Below are 22,975 nucleotides of genomic sequence, written 5' to 3'. Positions count from 1 at the left end.
AAGAAGCAATGCTGTTGAATATAGTAAGCCATCAATATATAAATCACACCATTTCCCAATATAAAAAAATTGTATCATATGGTCCATCAGAACACTGTCCCCAGCCTCAGCTGAGGACAAAATCCACTCGAAAGCAATGGTACCCAGGAGGGAGCTCAACAAATACCTGTTAACTAAATACACCTTGGAGTTTGTTGAAACTTTAAAGAAAAACATGACTCTTACTCATAGGGGACTTACAGTCTACAAGGAATATGAGATAAAGTCATCATACATGTAATTATAAAAGTGAGAATGGGAAAAATAAAATTAAGTTATGGTTAGAAATGGATGAGATTAAATTTGATCTGCTATTAGGATAAAAAGCAAGAATTCAGGTGAAAGAGTGGGGAAACCCTCAGGTGAAAAAGATCCCATAAAACCCAAGTCCTACTTAGAATCTCATAAACATTGAAGAAACACAACACATTTTGTTGTTATGCTCAAACTAAGGCATTTTATTAGCTGGCTTTACACCTTAAATAGCATCTTGGTTACCAAAGGAACAATCTCCACTAACTGCAAGCTAAGCAGTTCCAAATGGCTGTTTGTTGAAGGAAGAACACTCCCTGCTCAACACAAAATACCTTTATTAGCCTTCAACAAATTTTTTCTTACAGTTAACTAAAAAACTGCTCAGGTCAAATATTAACTACCTCAATAACCCATTTTAGTTATTCTTCCTTAAAAATGTGTGTTGTAAGTTGAAATCAAAAGAGAAAACTGTAAACATTTTGTGGTTTGGCTGGAAGTAGAGTTCACGTCATGATGATTCAATGTCTTCTAACACATATTTCTGATAACTTCCCTAAGTCTCAGCAAGGTAAATCCATTACTAACATTTGAAAGGAAAAGCTAGTTTTTTAAATGAAAGTGCAATATTAGCCTTTCTTTGCCAGTTGGCAACTTAAAATTTTTGTAGGAGTGATGAATGATACTTCTTTGCAGCTGATTATAGCTTGAATTTTCTCTCCCATTTAAAAAAATATCAATTGAACATTGTTGCTTTAACTGAATAACTGGATTCTTTCAAAACACGGAGGTTAGCTATCTCATTGTGTTTAGAAACATGGTAGAAATTCTGAACCATCAGTCTTTTATCTGTAAAAGAAAAAAAAGTATTTGCTATAATTTAACCAATCACATTATATGAACAACAACAACAAAAGGAAAAAATGGCAGTGGAGTAATCATTACATCAGGTGAAACTTTTTTGTTTTTCCTGCAACTTTTTTCCTTCCCTAGTCTTGTTATTTGAGATTTTCTATAATCTCTCCATTATTTTCCACAAGAGACTGCATCTTATTTTTATTTATTTATTTATTTTTGGCTGCATTTGTCTCCGTTGCTGCACGTGGGCTTCTCACTGTGGTGGCTTCTCTTGTTGTGGAGCACAGGCTCTAGGCGCGTGGGCTTCAGTAGTTGTGGCTCGTGGGCTCTAGAGCTCAGGCTCAGTAGTTGTGGCACACAGGCTTAGCTGCTCTGTGGCATGCGGGAGCTTCCTGGACCAGGGATCGAACCCGTGTCCCCTGCACTGGCAGGCGGATTCTTAACCACTGCGCCACCAGGGAAGCCCTGCATCTTAGTTTTAGAATGCTCTTTTATAAAGAATGTTTTGACAGTTAAATGTGATGCTGCTGCTGCTGCTATTAGGTAACATTTACTGAACGCTTTCTAAATGCCAGTCACTGTGCCAAGTGCTTTATGCAGATCATTTCATTTCACAACTCCAGAAGGTAGATTCTATTACCTCATTTTCATAGATGGATAAATTCCAGGAGAAATGTTGTTCTTCTGCAGCTAGGAGTTAGTGGAGCAGTAACTCAAACTTAGAGTTAAGTTTAACTCCAAAGCCGTTTACATGGTACACGTATAACTGAATTTTGATGCAACCTAAAGCCCTATGTCCAAAGTACCCATCCAGTTAAACGAACTGAGTAATTTTTGTGCAGAAAACAAGCATATGAAGTAATGAAGCCCCTTTTAAAAATACATGCACACCTCGGAGATACTGTGGGCTCCGTTCCAGGCCACCTCGATAAAGTGAGAATCACAATAAAGCAAGTCATAGGAATTTTTTGGTTTCCCAGTGCACAGAAAAGTTATGTTTACACTATACTATAGTCTATTAAGAGTGCAATAAATAGCATTATGTCTAAGAAAACAATGTACATACCTTAACTTAAAAATACTTTACTGCTAAAAAAGGCTAACCATCATCTGAGCCTTCAGTGAGTTGTAACCTTTTTGTAGGAGTAACATCAAAGATTACTGATCACAGATCGCCATAACAAATATAATAATAATGTAAAAGTCTGAAATACTGCAAGAATTACCAAAATGTGACACAGAGACATGAAGTGAGCAAATGCTGTTGGGAAAATGGTGCTTAGAGACTTGCTCAATGCAAGGTTGCCACAAACCTTCATTTTGTAGAACGCAGTATCTGTGAAGTGCAATAAAATAAGGCATGCATGTATTCATAAGATCTATATTAATCATGATAGTGTGGAAGAAATTTAAATCACTGAAATTCTGGTTCATTTCTGGCTATTTTCTCCAAAACTCAAATGTACCTTATATTATATATTAATGTTTCAGAAACATTACTGATATATTAACTGAACTTTCTGAATGAATGAACTGAGAACCAGTTATTAAAAAAAAAAAATGTAATGAGGGCACTTCTGTTAAACAAAACCACTACCCCCAATTCATTTGACTCTTAAAGTCTATTCTCATGATTTGGACTGCACACAGATGTATTTTTCAATGATTTCCTTTAATTTTGAGCAATATTACTGGTGGAGAAGACAGTTTGGAAGTCTCGTTATGAGAAGATCTAAGATGAAACATTTTCTTCCCATCACTTTTAATCTTTAATAAAATTTTAAAATGTTGTTCTAATATAACTGCACTCCCCTTAAGTCATAAAATCTCAGTAATCATTCTTAAAAAGTAGAAAAAGAGGGCTTCCCTGGTGGCACAGTGGTTAAGAATCCGCCTACCAATGCAGGGGACATGGGTTTGATCCCTGGTCCAGGAAGATCGCACATGCCGTGGAGCAACTAAGCCCGTGCACCACAACTACTGAGCCTGCACTCTAGAGCCCGCGAGCCACAACTATTGAGCCCACGTGCCACAACTACTGAAGCCCATGCACATACAGCCTGTGCTCCGCAAAAAGAGAAGCCACCACAACGAGAAGCCCATGCACCGCAACGAAGAGTAGCCCCCGCTCGCCACAACTACAGAAAGCCCGTGCGCAGCAACGAAGACCCAACGCGGCCAAAAAATAAAATAAATAAAATTCTAACAAGAAAGTAGAAAAAGACATAATAACCATGGATACATAATCAGTCACTTTAAAATACCTCGGTGACTACACCAGCAGCTATGGTAGAACCACTGTAGCGCAGCATGAATCTCCCCAGCTCTTTAAAGTCTTTGTACAGCTCAAGAGCCACTGGTCTTTGTGTCTGTAGCTCCACCAATGCATTCTGGCCTTTGGTCAACAATCTATCACGAAAAATAAAATGGATATCTAATAGAGGTAAAGAAATGTAATTAAAACCTGAAAAATATTTCACATTCCATCTACACATCAACTTAGTTTTTCAAAAACTTAAAAAGTAAAAAGGGATTTTCTTAAAATGAAAATATATGTCTCTGAATTTGGGGGGGTTAGTTGAAAGAAATGAGAGGAGTAATTCTAGATTTAAGAAATATTAGCTAGTTCGTGTGTGTATGAGTGTATGTGTGTGTGTATATTTTTTAAACAATCCTCCAAATTGAACTCTATCCTTTGAAGGACACTATAATCTAAAATACTCAAGACCCCTCCACCAAAGTCCTCCCTTTCATTCCCTCATGAAATTAAAGAAAGTGATGCGGTTGCATTTTAAGAAAGGAATGCAATGTCCTATGTCTTCCCTAGTACAATCCTAATTGGTAGATTATGTGTTAAAAAGTTATCTTTAAAGAGGATAATCTCCTAGTGCCAACACACTACCCTAGATCTCTCTCTCCCTCCCTCCTCTCTCTTTTCTCACATAGGAAGAGTGGTTCCTTAACAGACGTTCAGGATAAAATCATGTAAGATTCTTCCACATTAAGATGTTTGTAGGAAATGAAGGGAGATGAGGCACGGGCCTGATTGCAAACAGCTTCACACAAATAAGCAAAAAAACCAAGAATCCTTGTGCACGGGCCCCACCAGACTTACTGAAAGAGGGAGAACCCAAAGGGGACATTCTGAAATGTTCTCTAATTCAATTTTGATGTGTTCTAGAAGGATAGAGAACATCATTCATAAACTCCCCTTCTGAAAGATTAATTCAGGGACAGACAGATAGAATAAGCCAAGGTTTCTAAAAAAAAGTATTCCCAAAATTCTAAATATTGGTTTTGGGCAATTTCAGCTTAAGGTCCCATTCCTTAGGAAGGAGAACATCTAATATATTCATAATTTGCATTAAGTTTGGTTCTAGAAAGTTTGATTCCATCCCATATAAAGCAATCGAGTCTACAATGTGCCAGGAATGGAAACAAAGGGGAAAGGCCAAATGGTGTTGGTGCAAAATAAAAGGACGAAGCTACAAATACGGTGACAGGAAAAACTAGCATGAGAATATATTAAAACCTAGAATTAGCATCATTGAGCTAGACTCTGCAGCAGGAGCAGGGAGGGTAAAATTCAGGATTACATCTGATGAGCCAATGTCAGACTGAGAATTTTCCAAATCACTTGTCTCAGTCAAACAGCCTGCCTCCTGCCAACAGAATTTATGTGACCCAACTAACTAGATTAGAATCCTGGGCCTGCCACTTGCTAGCTCTGTGATCTCAAACATGTTATACAATCTCTCTAAGCCTCAGTTTCCTCATGTGAAACATGGGAAACCTAATAGTACCTGCTTCATATGGTTGCTGAGAATGTAAACCATGTGAAAGCACTTATGACAGAGCCTAGAAAATAGTGGTCCTCAAGAAACATCAGCCATTAGTTCTATCACACTTCTCAGTACATTATGACAGACATTCATGCTAGAAGCTAAAGACTCAGGTTAAAAATAAAGAACTATCTTTAAAAGAGAGGTGAAGTAGCCTCTTTTTTCTAACTAACGGAGAAACAGGCATGGGTTTAGAACAGTGTGAAGATTCTTTCTTCTACGTGCAGCCAATCCTAAATTAACCCTCTAACCACCTTGGCCTCTTACACAGGTGCAAATGAGGAGGAACACCCCAGGACTGAAAAAAAAGGGGATTTTGGGTGGGATTCCCCATAGGGCTGAAGTGAGGAAAACCCCAAAGCTGAAGCAGCCAAGCCAAACTGTGGTCAACCTTTAGTTGAATTAGAGTAAGAAGCTCAATATTCTCAGGAAGCACCTCCTCTGAAAAATCCCGTGCCTATCCCAGCCAAGGGGGAACTGTCCACACCTAGACCTAGACATTAATGGTAAGCAGAGGGGACCAACATGTGGTGACCACCTCAGCCTAGGCACCAGGTGGACTTCAAGCAGAAAAAAAAAGTACTTTCCAGGTGGGAAAAAACAGTGTTTAGTTCACTCTCTTCCTGAGGTATTCTTAGCATAGGGCATGATTCCCATGAGGGGGTGACAAGAAAGTTAAGAAGAACAATCAACTGGAATTTGGGACAAGTGGCTAGGCATAAATCAAATTCATCTTCAAAAATGTAGGACTGATTTTTTAAATGCCTTCATTTTTACATCATCAGTATCTAGGGCTTGATACATATAAACTTATATTTACATTTTTATTTACAATTCACACCCATCACCATCATATATAACTGAAATTATATCTAACATTCCTACCTAAACAGGAGCTTAAATATTTGTTTTTGTGTTTTCATCTAGTCCTTTAAAAAAATGATTTCTGGAACAAGTAAAAACAGACTTCACTTATAGCAAAGAGAAATATTATACAAATGAATTAATCTGTAAGGAATGTGCTTAAATTGTGTTTATTATTTATGCATTAAAACACTTACTTAGGCTTTTTCTTTGTGACTTCACCAGTGCTTTTGTTTAAGACGCTAATCAATCGTTTAACAACAGCAGGTTCACTGACGGTTTGGTAGTGTAACAGCACCTAAAACAAAAAATTGTAACACTACAAAGCTGTTCGCTGCAGCACCTCTGGCCTTTTACTCTGGCACTCACACGGAATCACGTTAGCCTCAGCACTACTGCCTGGGGTTGCAGGATCTCCAGCTGTCTCCCCTAAGTCCCACCACTCCAATCAGGCTGTCCCTTAACTCACTAGGGGAAAAGGTCATGGGAAGCAGTTCCAATTTCTCCTCCACCACCTACTGTGTAAACTTGAGTAAATTACATAACCTTCCTTACAGGATTATGATGAGAACTAAATAACAGCAGAGACAGTGTCTGGTACAGCAGATGTTCAACAAATGTGAATTGTTTCACCATAAAAATGAGGGAAGGGGAATCGCATGATATTCAGCAGTAACGAATTGTATTCATTGGTGGATAATGAGAGTAAAATACTATATGGGCGTTTAGACAGGCTTTGAAGTCAGGCAGACCTGAGTTCAAATCCTGACTTTACACATTCTAGTTGTGTGATCTGGGGCAAATCCTGTAATAACCGTTTCCCCCCCCAATATCCCCAGCATCAGGTCTCTCGTCACTAAATGAGGAAAACCAGATGATGTTATTTTAAAGTGGTGTCTAACACACGGTAAACCTGAAGTTAACTGATGGCCTTATATATTAGCTACTACTGTTCACGTTTTATATGTAAGGAAATTAATATCAAATAGGTTAAGCAGCAATAAGGGTGCCAAGACCACTCAATAGGGAGAGAACAGTCTTTTCAACAAACGGTGCTGGGAAAATTGGATATCTACATGCAGAAGAAGCTTATACCATATACAAAAATTAACTCAAAATGGATCAAAGACCTAAACAAAAGGATTAAAACTAAGAAACTCTTAGAAGAAAACAGAGTGGGAAATCTTCTTAATGTTGAATCTGGAAATGACTTCTTGGATATGACACCAAAAGTAAAGGCAACAAAAGAAAATGTAGATAAACTGGACTTCATCAAAATGTAAAACTTTTGTACATCAAAGGATACTTAAGAGTAAAAAGACAACCCACAGCATGGAAGAAGATATTTGCAAATCATACACTGATAAGGAATTAAAACCCAAAATACATAAAGAAATGAAAAGATGCTCAACATCACTAGCCATTAGGGAAATGCAAATCAAAAAAACCCACAAGGATACACCCCTTCACACTCATCAGTATGCCTATTATAAACAAACAAACAAACTAACAAAAAATCACCCCCCCCAACACCCACACACACAAGAAAGGAAAATAACAAGGAAGAGGAGAAATTAGAACCCTTGTGTACTGCTGGTGGAAATGTAAAAATGGTACAGCTGCTGTGGAAAACAGTTTAGCAGTTCCTCAAAAGTTAAACACAGAATTTCCATACAATCAAGCAAGTCTACTCCGAGATATATACCGGGAAGAACTGAAAGCAGGGGTTCAAACAGATACTTGTATGCCAGTGTTCACAGAAGCATCATTTACATCTGCCGAAAGACAGAAACAACCCAAACATCCATCAACGGATGAATGGATAAATAAAATGTGGTAAATACTTACAATGGAATATTATGCAGTTTTAAAAAGAAATGAAATTCTGATACATGCTATAACATGGATGAACCTCAAAAACATTATGTTAAGTGAAATAAGTCAGACACAAAAGGACAAATATTGTATGATTCACTTATATGAGGGATGTAGAATAGGCAAATTCATAGAGAAAGTAGAACTGTGGTTACCAGAGGATAGGGGGAAAGCGTAATAGGGGGAGTTGTTTAATGGGTACAGAGTTTGGGATAAGGAAAAAGTTCTGGAGGTGGGAGGTGGTGATGGTTGCACAAGGTGAATGTACTTAAGGCCACTGAACGGTACACTTAAAAATGGTTAAAATGGTAAATTTTCTGTTATAAATATTTTATCACAATAAATCAAAATCAAAACATGAATTTAGTTAAAGTCTAACCCATTCTTCTTTTTACTTCTTCTTAAATATATAGACAGTTTACCATATAAACTAAGGGAAACAAAAATATTTATGTATTAAGGAACTAGTCCCTAAATAGTGAAATTTAATTGCTTAGGACGCCTTTCCTTGGTTAAATTTTTAAAAATTGTGAAAGTTTCTTCCCACAGAGAGTGGATTAAATGACAAAACGTGATCGTTTTTTCTGAAACAAATTTCATCCTGGTATTTGTGAATCAACATAAGCAAGTAGAATCTCATAAAGCAGCACTGAAAAACTTTTAATTCATAAAAGAAACTACAGTACACAGGAAGACAGTATTACTATTCAAAGTAACTACCGACCTCCTGATCTCTCTACCTCTCCATTGGCAAAAATTATTGCCGCATGAGTAAAAACACAGTAACCAACCTCTCCAGCTTCTCTCCATTGAGTGCCATTCGTTCAGAGCAATTTCTTGCTTATCAACACATGAATTTTAAATATTTAAAAGAAGTATTTGCAACAATAACTGTTTTTTTGGACAGAAGCTTTTGCCCCTCCCCTTTTTTAGCATATGGAAGAAATGGAATATAATTATAAAACTAAAATACTTAAACACTATTTTATAAATATAATTTTATAGGATCAAGTTTACATAGAAATAATTACAAAGAATTATAAGCAAAGCACATGGTTATCTCAAATAAAGGTGCAGAGGCATAAAATAAATTTAAATGAGCTAAATAAATTTATTCCCAATCTTTAAAATACTATCACTAATTTAAATAAAGTTTAAAGGTCAATTACTATTACTGCCTTACTTTTATTTCAAAGATGCATCAAATGGAGAAAATGATCTGTTTATATTTTTAAAGGCAAGCCATTTAATTCCACCGAGAAACATTTTTGATTCTCATGCAGAAACTGTACTATATAATAAGCTGATCAAGAAAAGAAAAATAAGTCTAATGGGGAAAATGTCCATTAGTTAAATGGCAAAAGCAAGGTGCCAAACTATAAACAGAGTATGGCCCCAAATAGCTGAAAAAAAATTTACACATAAAACAAAGAATTCATGCTATTCACAAGTAGTATCTTTTCTGGATAAGTAACATTATAGTATAAAATCCCCCTCTTCCCATAAATGTGTATGTTCAAATGGTGCTAGTCAATGATAACCTGCAAACCAACCTCACAGCTTCAGCGTAATTAAAGTTTACCTAGGTCAAGCATCACCAAAATATACCCATAGATAGCAATGTACACAAAAAAATACTCTGAAATGTGAAGAATAGATAATTATAGGTTGCACAATTATAGAAGATTGTTTTTCTTAATAAGATGTTAAATATGATTTTTTAAATTAGTTAATTAATTTATTTATTTATTTTTGGCTGTGTTTGGTCTTTTGCTGTGCGTGGGCTTTCTCTACTTGTGAAGAATGGGGGCTACTCTTCGTTGCGGTGCACAGGCTCCTCATTGCGGTGGCTTCTCTTGTTGCGGAGCACGGGCTCTAGGGTGCACGGGCTTCAGCAGTTGTGGCTCGAGGGCTCTAGAGCGCAGGCTCAGTAGTTGTGGCGCACGGACTTAGTTGCTCCGTGGCATGTGGGATCTTCCCAGACCAGGGCTCGAACCCGTGTCCCCTGCATTGGCAGGCGGATTCTTAACTGCTGCGTCCCAGGGAAGTCCCAGAATTTTCTTATCATTTTTACTTTTTGTGTGTTTTCCAAAATTTTCTATAACAACGTATTACTTCTATAATCAGAAAAACTAAAAATAAGCTTATTTAAAAATAAAAACAAAAACAGAAAGACCCAACCTAAGAAGTAACATTTGGAACTCAGCAAAAAAGTATCTACCATTTTCCCTAAACGATTTTTTTATTATCATCAGTTTGTATCCTATTGATTATGAAATTTCTTCTCAATGCCTTTTTGAAAAAAACATCCCCAGACTTAAGGATCAAAATAAAAAAAAAACAAAATAAAGATGATTTTCAAATTCCAATTTCATGTTTTTCTGGATGAGAGTAATACAAATGTTAGTTGAAAATAACAACAGCATCATCACTTATAAAGAGAGTTACTACTTTTTAGGATAAAGTTATATTGAATTTATAAAAACAGTAACAAACATTTTGGAACTTACAGGAAATCCTTTAGTGATAGGAATTTCAATATTAAAGATGAGGATTCGGGCTCTGAAACGAGTGCAAACCTTAATGGGTTCTTTGGGGCCACAAAATATGCAGCCAACACTGTAACAACAACAAAACAAAAACAAAAAAGGAGAGCAGGTAGTTGGGGGGATAATTAAATACACATCCAATAGGAAACCTTTAAAACCATTAACAAGGTAAAACAATCCAGTAAATTAGGGACTTTTTCTAAATAGTCCCTTTTGGGTTAAAGCATGGCTTTACACCATTATTAACCTTATGTCATTTTCATACATTACAGTTTTCCCTCAAAGAACATGTCGGGTACACGCGTTGACGCATATTGATTTAAATTTTAGTAGGTTTTGCTTATCATTCTTACACTTCCACAAGTGCCTATTTTTGGCCAAATGAGATTCAGAATTAACACTCATTCTTTCATTTGAGCTGGTGAATTGCAAATTTTACGCGTTTTGAGGTCCTACATCCAAAACAATGGTCGCTTAAACTCATTTTCTCACTCACTTGATTTTGATGACATCCATCCCAACCAACGTGAGACTAACATGATCGCCCGCCGCCGCCCAGTCGACAGGTTCATCATGCAGAGTGATTCCTGGAAATGAGTAAGAACCAAAGCATACAGTGAAACACCTCAATATCAAACCATAACAACCAAGGGAGTTTGGCTGATTTGTGCCTCATCAGTCACTACTCATCATTTTCAATATGAATGGATTGAGATTGAGAAGTGTTAACTGTAAGCATTGAGGAAAACACACTTCCTCTAGACTTGACTCTTCTGGACCACCACCCTAAACATAAAGTGACTTGTATTTGTCCATAAAAGGCTGATTTCTACTTATTTAATCAAGATTTTTTAAACTCATTTACACGACTGGTATATTCATTAAATAGGCCCCATTCTAATACTTCTCTTATATTAATGGATACAGGCATAACAGTACAGTCCCAGTTATTTTTAAAACATAAAAGATGGGACTGGGGAAGATGCCTAGTAGTATTTAAGCTTTGCTCTAATTAGACAACCACGTAAACAATCTCTGAGTAACCCACAGGGCATCAGTACTCAATCAGATGGTACCCTCGGCAGGCCCCTTCATTATTCCTGGCTCAAAAGAACTGCTTCCCAGAGAGACAGATGCACAATGATAAATAGTTTTATGAAAAGGAGGAGATTAATAGTGTAAGAAAATTTAATTTAAAAATGGTCCCAGCTATTGCTACCTTTATTACCTAGGGAAAATCCTGGAGTATAATTGCAAAGGGCAATAAAACTCAGGTATTTGAATAAAGGCTTTTAAAAGGTTTCTCATATTTTCTGATTCTGTGCGGTAAGTTCCTTTCCATAGGAACTTGAGTCTTATGATGAAGACAGTATGTAGACCAACCACTGGGGAACAGTTCTTGATTGACATGTTTTTAGTAAATTACAATTCACCCATCTCTTCCTGAAAATACTTATTTTTCCCATGTAGCATACTCTTAAGTGAGTTTCTTTGAGACTCTTTGGGAGTTCAAGGAGAACTTTAAGGGCTCTGAGACAACCTAAAGTTTTATTCCAAGTTTCATGTAGGTGCACATGTGCATTAATCTGAGAAGAGGGGCCATAACTTTCATCAAGGTATCAAAGAGGTTCCTGACTCTAAAAACGTTAACAATTATGACATTTAAAAATGTCTGTCAAATTTTCAACTAATTAAATTTAGTTTTTACGTGTAAATTTAAAATGACCATATCTGAGTTTTGGTATGAAATGTGGAATTGAAGTCAGGAGCTAGCTACTTACATAGACTAGAGATTGCCTTTAGCTTAGGATTTAAGAGCTTTCATACTAGAAGTTCAATTAACAATATAAAATTTTCTGAAGATAATATATAATCTGACTTCCTTCCCCCAAACATGTCACACTGTCCTACATGTGATACTTATCTTCTTAAGGACTTTCTTCATTGGAGAAAGAAGTTCTTTTTTAACACTCCATGAACTTATATGTTAATAAAGTGAAAATGTAATTTAGAATTTCCATTTGTTGGTAGCAGATTTAGTCAGTTCTCTTTTTTAGGACACTACTGGTTAGTGAGCCACTGTAGCACCTAAAGTGTTCAGATAGAAGCGTGCATTAAACAATCAAGTAAATCAAGCAAAAGCATTAGGGTGAGAAATTGAGGACTGAGAATCTCCAAGTTGGGTTAAAAGGGTGGCTCTCAAGGAGTGAAGCAGTGCTTCTCATATGGCTTCCCTTTAAGAACCACTGGGTTAAAGATAAGTGGTTGGAGTTTTTCTGGTAGGGTAGGGACAGGAAAGAAAGAGGGAAAGAACGTAGAACTTTCAGAGGTGACCAAATTATGATTTTGGAGCTCACAAAGGAGCCAATCTGTAAGGTCTATGACCATGGTTTAGGATCATGGTTTTAATTCATGTCTGATTATATTTTTAAAAAATTTCCTATTCTCAAAAAGGTCTTTAACATATAAAGAAATTAGTATTTCAATAGTATTGCAGCTCTTGATCACTTTAAGAAACAACAGCAGAGATAATTTAACCTAAATTTAAAGATGAATAAGGGAATGAAAGCCAAAGTTATTTCCATTTTACCTTTTTCTTTCTACTTGCTTAGAGATCAAGAAAATTTTGTTAGATAAAAATAATATACACTTTTTTAAAAAGAATCATTTTCCACAGACCTTTTGTTTGCAAGTTTACTTTATAGTATAATACAGATCTTCAGTTTTATGTTGAAGTCAGAAGTTTAGTTGGAAGCTAGAATAAGGTAAGTATAGAATTACAAACTTTTAAGCAGAATTCAAAGAAGAAGAACATGTATACATGTAAGGTCAAATGATCAGAAGATAGAAACAGTTATAAGCTATTATGAAAGGTCATATACGTGCAAAAGCAATAATTGTGGCACTTAAAACTAGCTCAATTTCTCTTTTCAACATTAGGATTCTCTCCATTTGCATCTTATTTTCTTAAGTCTTCCTGTCAAAAATTTCTTTTGGTATAAACATGATCTAGGTTGTTAACTTATAGTAATTCTGAAATACACATTTCAAAACAACAGACTGTAGCACTCTGCTTTGCCATTGACTATTTAGTGCCAGGATGGGGTCAGACTTAATTTCTGCTACTGAATACTATTTTAAATGTATGTGACAGGTGTCTATACATCTGGTTCAATCCTAGCCAGGCTTCTCAAATCAATGTCAAAAAAAAAAAAAAAATGCTACCACAGTTAGAATGTTATATGTACATTTATACACACATAGTCACAACAGAAAAAAATCGTTTAATGTTTTCACATTTTTATCTTCAACAGTTAGTATCATTTTGACAGTCAGTTACAATTTCAGTAAGAGGTTATTTACTCTGGAGTTAATAACTAAACTACTTTTAAAAATCTGCTGTCTCAACTTAAGGGTTATTTAACAAAAGAACCTTGCAGAGGAATACCTTTTGCAGTACAAGTTTCATTAGGAGGCACTGCTAGCAGTCGGTCACCAGTTTGGATATAACCAGCTTCAATTTTACCAGTTACACAAAATCCAGATCCTTGATCTGCAAAACATGCCAAAATTTTATAATGGTTCACATAACAATATCATCTATGTTTAATACTGCTAGCTATACTTAGTTCCCTAGTAGTTATATAAAACTAGTAGTTCAATGAACATTAAGCAATGATCATTTCAGAATTTTTAATATATCTACTAAATATGACACACCACATTCTACTCTTGATTTTCTTATAAATAAAAATATTTATATTAGAAAAAGTGGGAATTCATTCCTTTTTCAATTTCATTGAAATGAAATTTATTGAATACTTACTAAGTACCAAGCACAGTGCTAAACTCTGGGAATAAAGAGATGAAAATATTAAGCCCCTACCTATAAGGAGTTTACACTAGTGAAGAGAAAGGCAAAAACAGTTACATTGTCCTGAGACAAATGTTATTTATAATGTGCAATGGAAACAAAACAAGGTTCATCGAAGAATCCATGATGATGGCGAACGACTACACTTTAGCGAGGCACTTAGAAGAAGGAACAGGAGTTTACCAGATAGTTTGTGTGCATGTGCAAAGGCACAGTCATAACCAAATGTGGGACATGCTAAGACCCATGTGTCATTTATATGGAATTTATATGGGGACCATTTGGAATAATGAGGGAAAGGGCAAGACAGGAGGCAAAAGAGGTAGACATGGGACAAATAATGACGGGGCCTCATAAATCACACTTAGGGCTTGAATTTCATCCTCAGTTAAGTAATGGGAAACCAGAAAAGAATCGTGAATGGAAAAGTGACATGGTGGTGTTTCTGTGTCAGAGAGATGGGGAGGTTGACTGAAATGCATACATGGACTACAGAAAGGGAAGAAACTCAAGAATTTGAGAATAAGGTATGACAGATTTAGGGTGATAAGGTAAATGGGGGATAATGGCAAAAACAGAAAAATCTGAGATGTGCATTAATTGTGAGATAGGAAATTAAAGAACAAGATCCATTTTAGCCTTGGTGAATTTGAAGTGTCTGCAAGACATACAGATGGAGAAGATGCATTCAAGGGGGCACCAATCACACCAAATCCATGAGAATGGTACCCTGGGAGCACACTCCCTGTGGAGATGCCCAGCAGCAGTTAGCAGATGTACCTGCAGAGTGAGAACAGGTCTGGGTTGGAGATTTGGGAAGCATTAAGACGCAGGAGATAGATGAAATCATGGATGTCGGTCCAAAGGGAGCATGTAGAATAAGAAGAGGACTGAAGTGATAGAACACGAGTCAAGGGACAGAGAAAGAGAAGCCCACAGAGAAGATACAGAAAGGTGAAAGAAACAGAAGAGCAGGAGAAAGTCGGTCACAGAAACCAAGGGGGAAAAGTTTCAAGGTGGATGTGGCTACGAGCCTCAGAAGTAATGCCAAATTCAAGTAAGATGGAAGTAAGATAGAACTGAAAAATGTGTACTGACGTTGGCAACCAAGAGGGCATTTGATAATCTCAGTGGGAACTGAGATTGAGGCAGGCAATGCAGGCAGAAGCCAGGAAGCTGCCTGAAGAAAGAAGAGGAGGTAAACAAGTAGAGTCAGCAAACCCTGTTAATCAAAAAGAAAATTAAGCACCTCTTATATTTTAAATAGACAATAGGCATTTTGAAAAGAATTACCGTATTTCCTCTTCTACTAGAATGCTGGAAAATGATAATAATAAATTTCAATTTCATTGAATGATTTTTGCAAAGCACCTTCACTTATTCATTTGTTAAACAACGTTTATTAAGCATGTGTTATGTGCCAGGCACTGAGCTAGGTCTTGCAAGTATGGATATAGAAGGGACAGTACTTGCCCTCAAGGAGTTCACAATCTAAGTGAAATAAACAGCACAGGAACAATTATAAAACTACATGAAAAATGCGGTGACAGAGGATACAGAGAACACAGAGCGACACCTTAGGGTATGTGTGTGGGTGACCTCAATTATCACCCCAGAATTATCAATTTATTGCTGCTCAGTTCCAAATCTAATCTTTACTTCCTGCACTGTGATAATGGAGATATGGGGAGCAGCTGACATCTTTACCATACTGATTATTCCAATATATAAGTTATATATTGGAATAATAAGTTATATCCTTTTATTTATTAAGACCTTTTATTCCATTTCCATTTTATATTTTTCTGTGTAGGGCCTTGTACACATTAAACTGGATGTATTCTTAGGTATTTAATACAACACCTCCTCCAACACCTCTTCTGAGTTTGTCCTTCCTTGGGTTCTCTTCCTCAGCCCTAGGGTACCATATAGTGCCCTTGTATCTTATAGTCACTCTTTTTAATATATTAATAATCCTTTATATTAAACTTCCCATTTTACATATGTGTGGTATCTATTTCCTGACCCAGACTGCTATATATGGGTAGGAAATGGACAAGTAAAGAGAGAGAAGAGCACAACATGGGTAGACATAGTGGCAATAAAAACTCTATGTGATTAGGAAATACTGAACGATCCAGTTCAGCTGAAGGATACAGAAACTAAAGGAATCTAATGGGAGAAAAAAACTATGAGGCTAGACAGATAAAGGATCAGGGTTTTTTTATACTTGGAAGGTGAGTATGAGTTGGGGAAATGGTAAGTAAATTGAAGATTCTTCCAGGCAGGGGTGTTAAGTAACTAGAATTGTATACCACTGGCATAAAGAAGGAAGAATCTGAAGACAACATGATAATTTTGTCCAACAATAGAGGTCAGGAGAGAATGGAAAGGCAGGGACCATACTGAAGAAGGCCAATAGAGGTAGCACTTACCTTTGAAAACATCAGATACACATAATCTAAAAGGCTTGTCAACAGATCTTCGAGGAGGCTTGAAGGAATCTGGAAAAAATGGTAAAATGGCAAGGTTTAATTTTAAAGTAATTTTTGACTCATGTCCAATGAGTCCACTATACTCCCATGTCTCTCAGAAAATAATTTTTTAATAAATACTAACAGCAAATTGACTCTGATTCATATAATACTCTAGTTTATAAAATGTTTTCACGTGTGTTTTCTCATTAATGTCACAATAGTCTGTGAGGTAGGTAGAGCAGGCATTAATTAAACAAGAAAAATTTAGCATCAGTTTAAATATTGCATAATTTCAAAATTGGTAACCTAGCTCCTCTGACTACAAATCCTATGCTTTTGCACACATATCACTGTCCCCCACAAAGAACTCTAAATAATAATTAATATCAAGTTCACAATGTATTAAAATTAATATGGCAGTATTCTTACCAATTTGTTCTAATAAACATAGTCCTTTATACCATTTTGTAAGTTCACTTGACTGAGATCTTGTGATTAGATTTTCACCACTGAGACCACTTGTAGGGATAAAAGCTACATCACTTTCCTATAAAAAAGATTGAACATATGAAACTCAATACAACATTGTTTTTAAAAAGTTAAAAGGTTCACTATTAGCATAACTGTACCAAGTTTGCAAAAGCAACACTGTACTTTTTAAAAAGTAATAGAAATCAGAGAACTACTGCCCTGAAGTTACCTGATACAACAGTTTTCAACTTTCTTGATTTTGTGGGAGGGAAACTTACAAGCATTAAGTATTGAGTGTTTCCAAAACACTCAAGCATTTTTACCTAGTAACATAGGCATATTTCACATTTTTGCTGGAGAAATTTCTCTCTACTAGTTTCCACATTCCTCTGTGACCTCCTTAAACCTATACATCTAATTTAATAGGTGGAGAAAAAGTCTTCTACTTATACTAGATCCAAGCCAATTTATAAAATGTATGCAATTTTCTAAAATGAAGTAATCCAGGGAATTCCCAGGCAGTCCAGCGATTAGGGCTCTGCGCTCCCACTGCAGGGATCCCTGGTTGGGGAACTAAGATCCTGCATGCCACGCGTGGCATGGCAATAAACGGTCAAACAAACAAACAAACAAATAAAATGAAGTAATCCAAAGAATGTAAGATATACATAATACCAGGGAGAAATAAAAACAAAAAGAATTAAAGTACTGAACAAGAATACTAAAGTAGTTTTTTCTCTCATATCAGTAAGATGAGACTTAAGGAAAGTACCCAAATAAATTTAAAATTATCTTACCTTAAAACCTGCTTGCTTAAGAAAGTGCCCAAGTTTTCCAGTAATCTCTTGAAACCTTTCTTGTTGCCAATTAACCTGATAAACATCCAATTTATTTTTAAAACTATGCTTCAGACCATGCTATATATAAAAAATTTAAATTTTTGCAGTAAAATATAAACAGTCAAGACTATAAAATATAATTATAAAATCTATTAAATATGAAATCTATTAAAATTAAAGCTCACAATGTCAGATCTTACTATTAATATGATCTAAAAGTAACTTTTCTTACAACAGAAAGGCTGGAAACAAACTCCAATGTTTACAGAATTTTTTGTATATGCTAAAAGTGACTTCAAATGTGGGGAGAAAAAGTGAATAACTTATTAAATTGTGCCTGGACCAACTGCTGAAATAAAATAAAATTACTGACACTACCCCCCCAAGTCAAACAGACATCTTAGTGTATGTATATGTAATATGAACTCTAGATAACCATTCCCATGCTATAGTATTTAGGAGTAAATGTAACAATGTCTGTAACTTGTAACTTACATGGAAATTCATGTCAAAATAAGATGGATTAATGGATGGATACAGGGGTAGATAGACAAAAATGAGATCAAGCAAGTGGCAGAATATTATGTAGTAGGTATAATATGGGTGTTACTGTAAAATTCTTTCAACTTTTCTTTATGTCTGAAAATCTACATACTGGGAAAAAATAAAAGGTATATGTAATAATGACACTATAAAAGAGCTATGTAGAAAAACCTAGGTGAATATGAATTTGATCCCAGGGTAAGAAAATACCTAAGCATAATGAAAGAAATCAAAAGGAAATAGTAATATCTTTAAATTAAGCTTATAAATTGATTTTTTTAAAGTTTCAAAAATGAGCAAATTACATAAATTCCAAAAGAAAAAATACAAATGATAATATACAAAGTATATTTAAATATTATGACCATTCATAGAAGAGTAAGTTTAAAGAAGAAAAATCATGTTTTATATACCAAATTGGAATACAATCTTTTAATAACAGCTGTGTTGATAAGAATTTGGGGAAGTGAACACACCATATAGAAGTAAATAACTAGAACTTTTCTCAAAGACATTTTCATCATGTACAGCAAGTCTTAAAAAATATATATATCCTTAGGCCCAGAAATTTCCATAGAATAGACTACTTCTAAACACACACACACACACAAAACTGGAAATATTCAAAAGTAGGGGATTGTCTGAATAAATTTTAGTATATCTTTAAAATACACTAGAATAAAGCTATAAAATCTACCTCTTTGCCTCTGCCTAAAAATTATTAATTACTTGGAAACATGAACAAGAATATTGTCATTTTTTTTTTAAAGTAGATAATGAAACAGACTAGAACCCAATATTATTAAAAAAAGATTTTTATGTGTAAAAATAAATTGGATGGAAGTACAAAATGAAAAGTTAAAAATTGGGTGGGAGAGTTAGAAATATAGGTTATTCCAGCTTTTATTTATACTAAAATAAACATGCATTTTTATAACTTAAAATGACTTTAAGATTTATAAGTTAATTCTGAAAGTGAGAATTTATCTTCTTGCTTAAAAATTACTAATACCTCATTTATTTAATATTAGCATCATGAATTTATTTTTTAAAATATGACAACTGGACTAAGAAAGTGTATACTAGTCACACCTGAGGTCATCAATACGGCAGAACATCATCTTAACTACCATCTAAAACGAATTCTCAAGAAGCCTTTAAATACCTGATCCATTTTATTGACTGCAACTGCGAGCTGGGTCACTCCCAGAGAACGAACCAAGAGGCCATGTTCTCGTGTTTGTCCCCCAGTCTCAAATCCAGCTTCAAACTCTCCCCTGCTGGCATCTACAACCAAAACAGCTACATCTGCCTAAAAAAGAAAAAAATAACAATCAAAACTAGACATAATGTCACAGCATTTTAATTCAAAGGACAGATTATTAAATTAATTGTGTTGGTGAGATTTTAAAGGCAGACTCTAACCCGACACCAAACACAAAGCAAATCAAAGGAATTACACAGATGGATTAAAATTTTAAATAGAAGAAAGTACTAGCATGTGCCAAAAAAATAATGACATAAAGAATAAAAAATTCCCATATTTGATTACATAATAATTATGATAACCAGGCAAAGGAGGAAAAACATAAAATTAAAACATACTTAAACAGGGACAAATATTTATAACATTTAAGATGAAAATTATAATCTTAATATCAAGTCTTTACCAAAGAAGAAAAAAAAGTACAGCTCCATAGAAAACTAGTTAAAGGATACAAGCAACTTGCTAAAGAAGAAATATAAATGGCCAATAAACATTGAGAAAATTCAAATTTATTAGAAACCAAAAAAAAAAAGGACATTAAAAACACATCAACATATTCCTCCCTTCTCCAATTTTACAAATCGCAATGTCAAAGATTTAAAAGACAAAATTATTTACACAGGCAAGGGTGCAGGGAGACAGGCATTCATATACATTGCCTGCGGGACAGTAAGTCCACCACCTTTCTGGAGGCCATTTTCACAATAAGTATCAAGAGCCTTAAAATTATGTTTATTTTGTTTCCCATCAAACTCTGTATCTAGGAATTTATCCTAGAGAAGTAATTATGGATCTACAAAGAAATTTGTCAGAGTACTGTTTATAATGATAAAAAAGTTGTCAATAAATGAATTTTCAAAAAATAGCATATTCACCCCCTACAGCCACCAAAAAAGAACCTGAATAACAAAGTTTCCTAACCTTTGTGGACCATTTTGAGAATCAGATGAAAGACATTTCTTCTCTTATGCTCAATTTACACACACAAACACACAAACACACACGCACAAAGAAGGAAAAGCGCTAACCTTAGCTTAGGTCATTTTCTTCTTTAGCCTTACTGAACCTAGTTTTACAGGTTCCCACTATTCCTTTGTGTTGTTGATGCTTCTTTATGTGACTCCACTTGCACCATATGAATGCAGCGTTTGAAAATTTGCAGAAAACAGTTTGTGCAACCATAGATGTTCCTCCATTCTCATTCTCATCAATGATTTCTGTCACTGCATTGTCAGGACATTTCTTAAATGAACACTCCATCTTTCATTTACCCCTTTTACAGTTTTTGCCTTGTATGCATACCTGTTCTTATAGAAATCTGCTTTTCTGTAATTCAGAATATAATGTCTAAATTTGGCACTCCCCTCTTCAGCTATCTCAGACTGTTACAAGACAATCACTTTTTCTCAAGGGTCCTCTTATATTCGATTCACATCAAGTGCTCTGGCCTTTTGGTCAGAACAGAGTCCAGAACAGCTTTTCTCTCTGTTGTTTCCTCAATGACACTTCATGATTCTGCTATCAGTTTTTAAAGATTTTCACATATGTCATCATATAATCCACACCATAATGGGAAATGAAATGGTCATAAAGTAAGTAAAGCATTTATCAGATACTCTGCTCGGAACACAACAGAACTTTATAATTTAAATCAGAAGTATCATGTACATACTTTGGTGGGGGCAATTTACACTATTATTTCTATTCTTTTTCCTTTAATTCTTACCCAAATATTCCTTCTGCTTTATATCTACTCTTAAGTGCATCTTTCATACCCAATCCTTCATGACTTCTAATGTTAAACTCCTAATTTCTTCAGTGAGATCCAGTTCTTTTGATCAAGGATTCTTAGTTAAGAGCACAAACTAAAGCAATCAATTTGAAAATTGGCTCTTTCACTCATGTGTAGTCACTAGCAGGTCTCACGCCTCAGGCAAATAGACAGCTATCTCACCTCACAGAAACACTGGGGGATAAATGTAGTTTACTTAAAGCCCTGACCTTCCAAATCCTAGGCTCAATGACTGTAAATCTCCTTCTCATCAGGTTTTGCTAATAACTGTCAAATTATATTTACTTTTTTAGATTAAAAATGGAAAGTCATTGAACTGGTATTAAGATACCTAGGTCAGTAAGTATTCTTCCTGATCCTCTTTCCTATTAACATCTCAAAAAAAATTACTGGGCAATTTCTCTATTCTTTCTAAGCAACAGCTTGTCTTTGGGAGCTCAAATGCCTATACATTTTCAAGGAAGCCTTTTAAGTGGTAAAAAGCGATCTCTCCTCATCCATCATGTATACTGTGTATATTCTTCTTGTAGTACATCTGTGTTAGCCTTTCATTGTTACATGTCTTACCTTTCTACACTGTGATTTCCTTGAGGAGAGGCAACATGTGCCATATGCATCTCTGTATCCAGAAAAGCCTACCACAGTACTTCATACACTGGGTACGTTACTTAATGTCTTTGAGCCTATTTCTTCATTTGTCTTATAATGGAATTCAATTAAATAATCTCTAAAATCCTTTCTTACCCTAATTCCATCAGGAGTTTGGAATAAATGTTCTTTACGATTACTCCGGACTCTAAGATTCTAGGATTAAAAAACATTTTAGTGTCATTGTGTGTTCTGGTGTTTGCCTCCCCCAGTAAACTATCAAAATGTGCTTTGTAGTCCATCATATCTCCACACTGCCTACCATTGTGCTTGGCACATAGCAGGCATTCAGTAAGTTTTCACTGAATGAAAACATACATACACACACACACATACACACACATACATACACATACATACATACACACACATACACATAAGGAAACAAAGAGAAAAATATATCCTTTGGTAAATGCAATGAGAAGTATATCAATTTAAAATGGGGCTAATATGTATTTCACAGAATTGTTACAAGGATTAGATTAAACTAAATGCATGCAAAATACCTAGTACAGAGTCTGGCCTGTATTCAGTACTCAATCAACGTGATAATTATTACTTTTCAATCTTCATTATCTCATTCAGTCCATGGACTGTAAATTAATATTCTGAAATTATATGTCAACTTCCTTAAATAGAATCAAATACTTCCTTATTTATCTTCAAATATATTCTAATTTATTCATATAACATCCTTTTTACGTTGACAAATGCTCATAACATTTGTTGATAAACATTCCCTTTAAATGGCTGGAAGAACTCAGAAAATGGTCAATCGCTGAACA

General features: G+C 35.2%; 1 protein-coding gene across 3 annotated transcripts in view; it reads right to left on the bottom strand.

Moving 5' to 3' along the window:
* Positions 1-476: 476 nt before the first annotated feature.
* HBS1L (HBS1 like translational GTPase) overlaps positions 477-22,975 on the bottom strand; it is an 84,846-nt gene continuing 62,347 nt past the window's right edge. For 2 of the 3 annotated variants that reach the window (XM_036871535.1, XM_036871538.1), the window contains 11 exons: positions 19,649-19,795; positions 17,899-17,973; positions 17,060-17,177; positions 16,589-16,657; positions 13,728-13,832; positions 10,776-10,866; positions 10,241-10,349; positions 6,053-6,153; positions 3,414-3,558; positions 2,041-2,073; positions 480-1,140 (listed from right to left, as the gene is read on the bottom strand). In XM_036871535.1, coding sequence (XP_036727430.1) covers positions 1,129-1,140; positions 2,041-2,073; positions 3,414-3,558; positions 6,053-6,153; positions 10,241-10,349; positions 10,776-10,866; positions 13,728-13,832; positions 16,589-16,657; positions 17,060-17,177; positions 17,899-17,973; positions 19,649-19,795 — 1,005 coding nt within the window. In that variant the 3' untranslated portion in view covers positions 480-1,128. Of the gene's footprint in view, positions 1,141-2,040; positions 2,074-3,413; positions 3,559-6,052; positions 6,154-10,240; positions 10,350-10,775; positions 10,867-13,727; positions 13,833-16,588; positions 16,658-17,059; positions 17,178-17,898; positions 17,974-19,648; positions 19,796-22,975 lie in introns of all 3 variants that reach the window. The other variant, XM_036871536.1, reaches the window with a different exon arrangement.

Source organism: Balaenoptera musculus, chromosome 12 (genome assembly GCF_009873245.2).
Source record: "Balaenoptera musculus isolate JJ_BM4_2016_0621 chromosome 12, mBalMus1.pri.v3, whole genome shotgun sequence".
Taxonomy (NCBI): Eukaryota; Metazoa; Chordata; class Mammalia; order Artiodactyla; family Balaenopteridae; genus Balaenoptera; species Balaenoptera musculus.
This window is presented reverse-complemented; position numbering and strand designations above follow the sequence as displayed.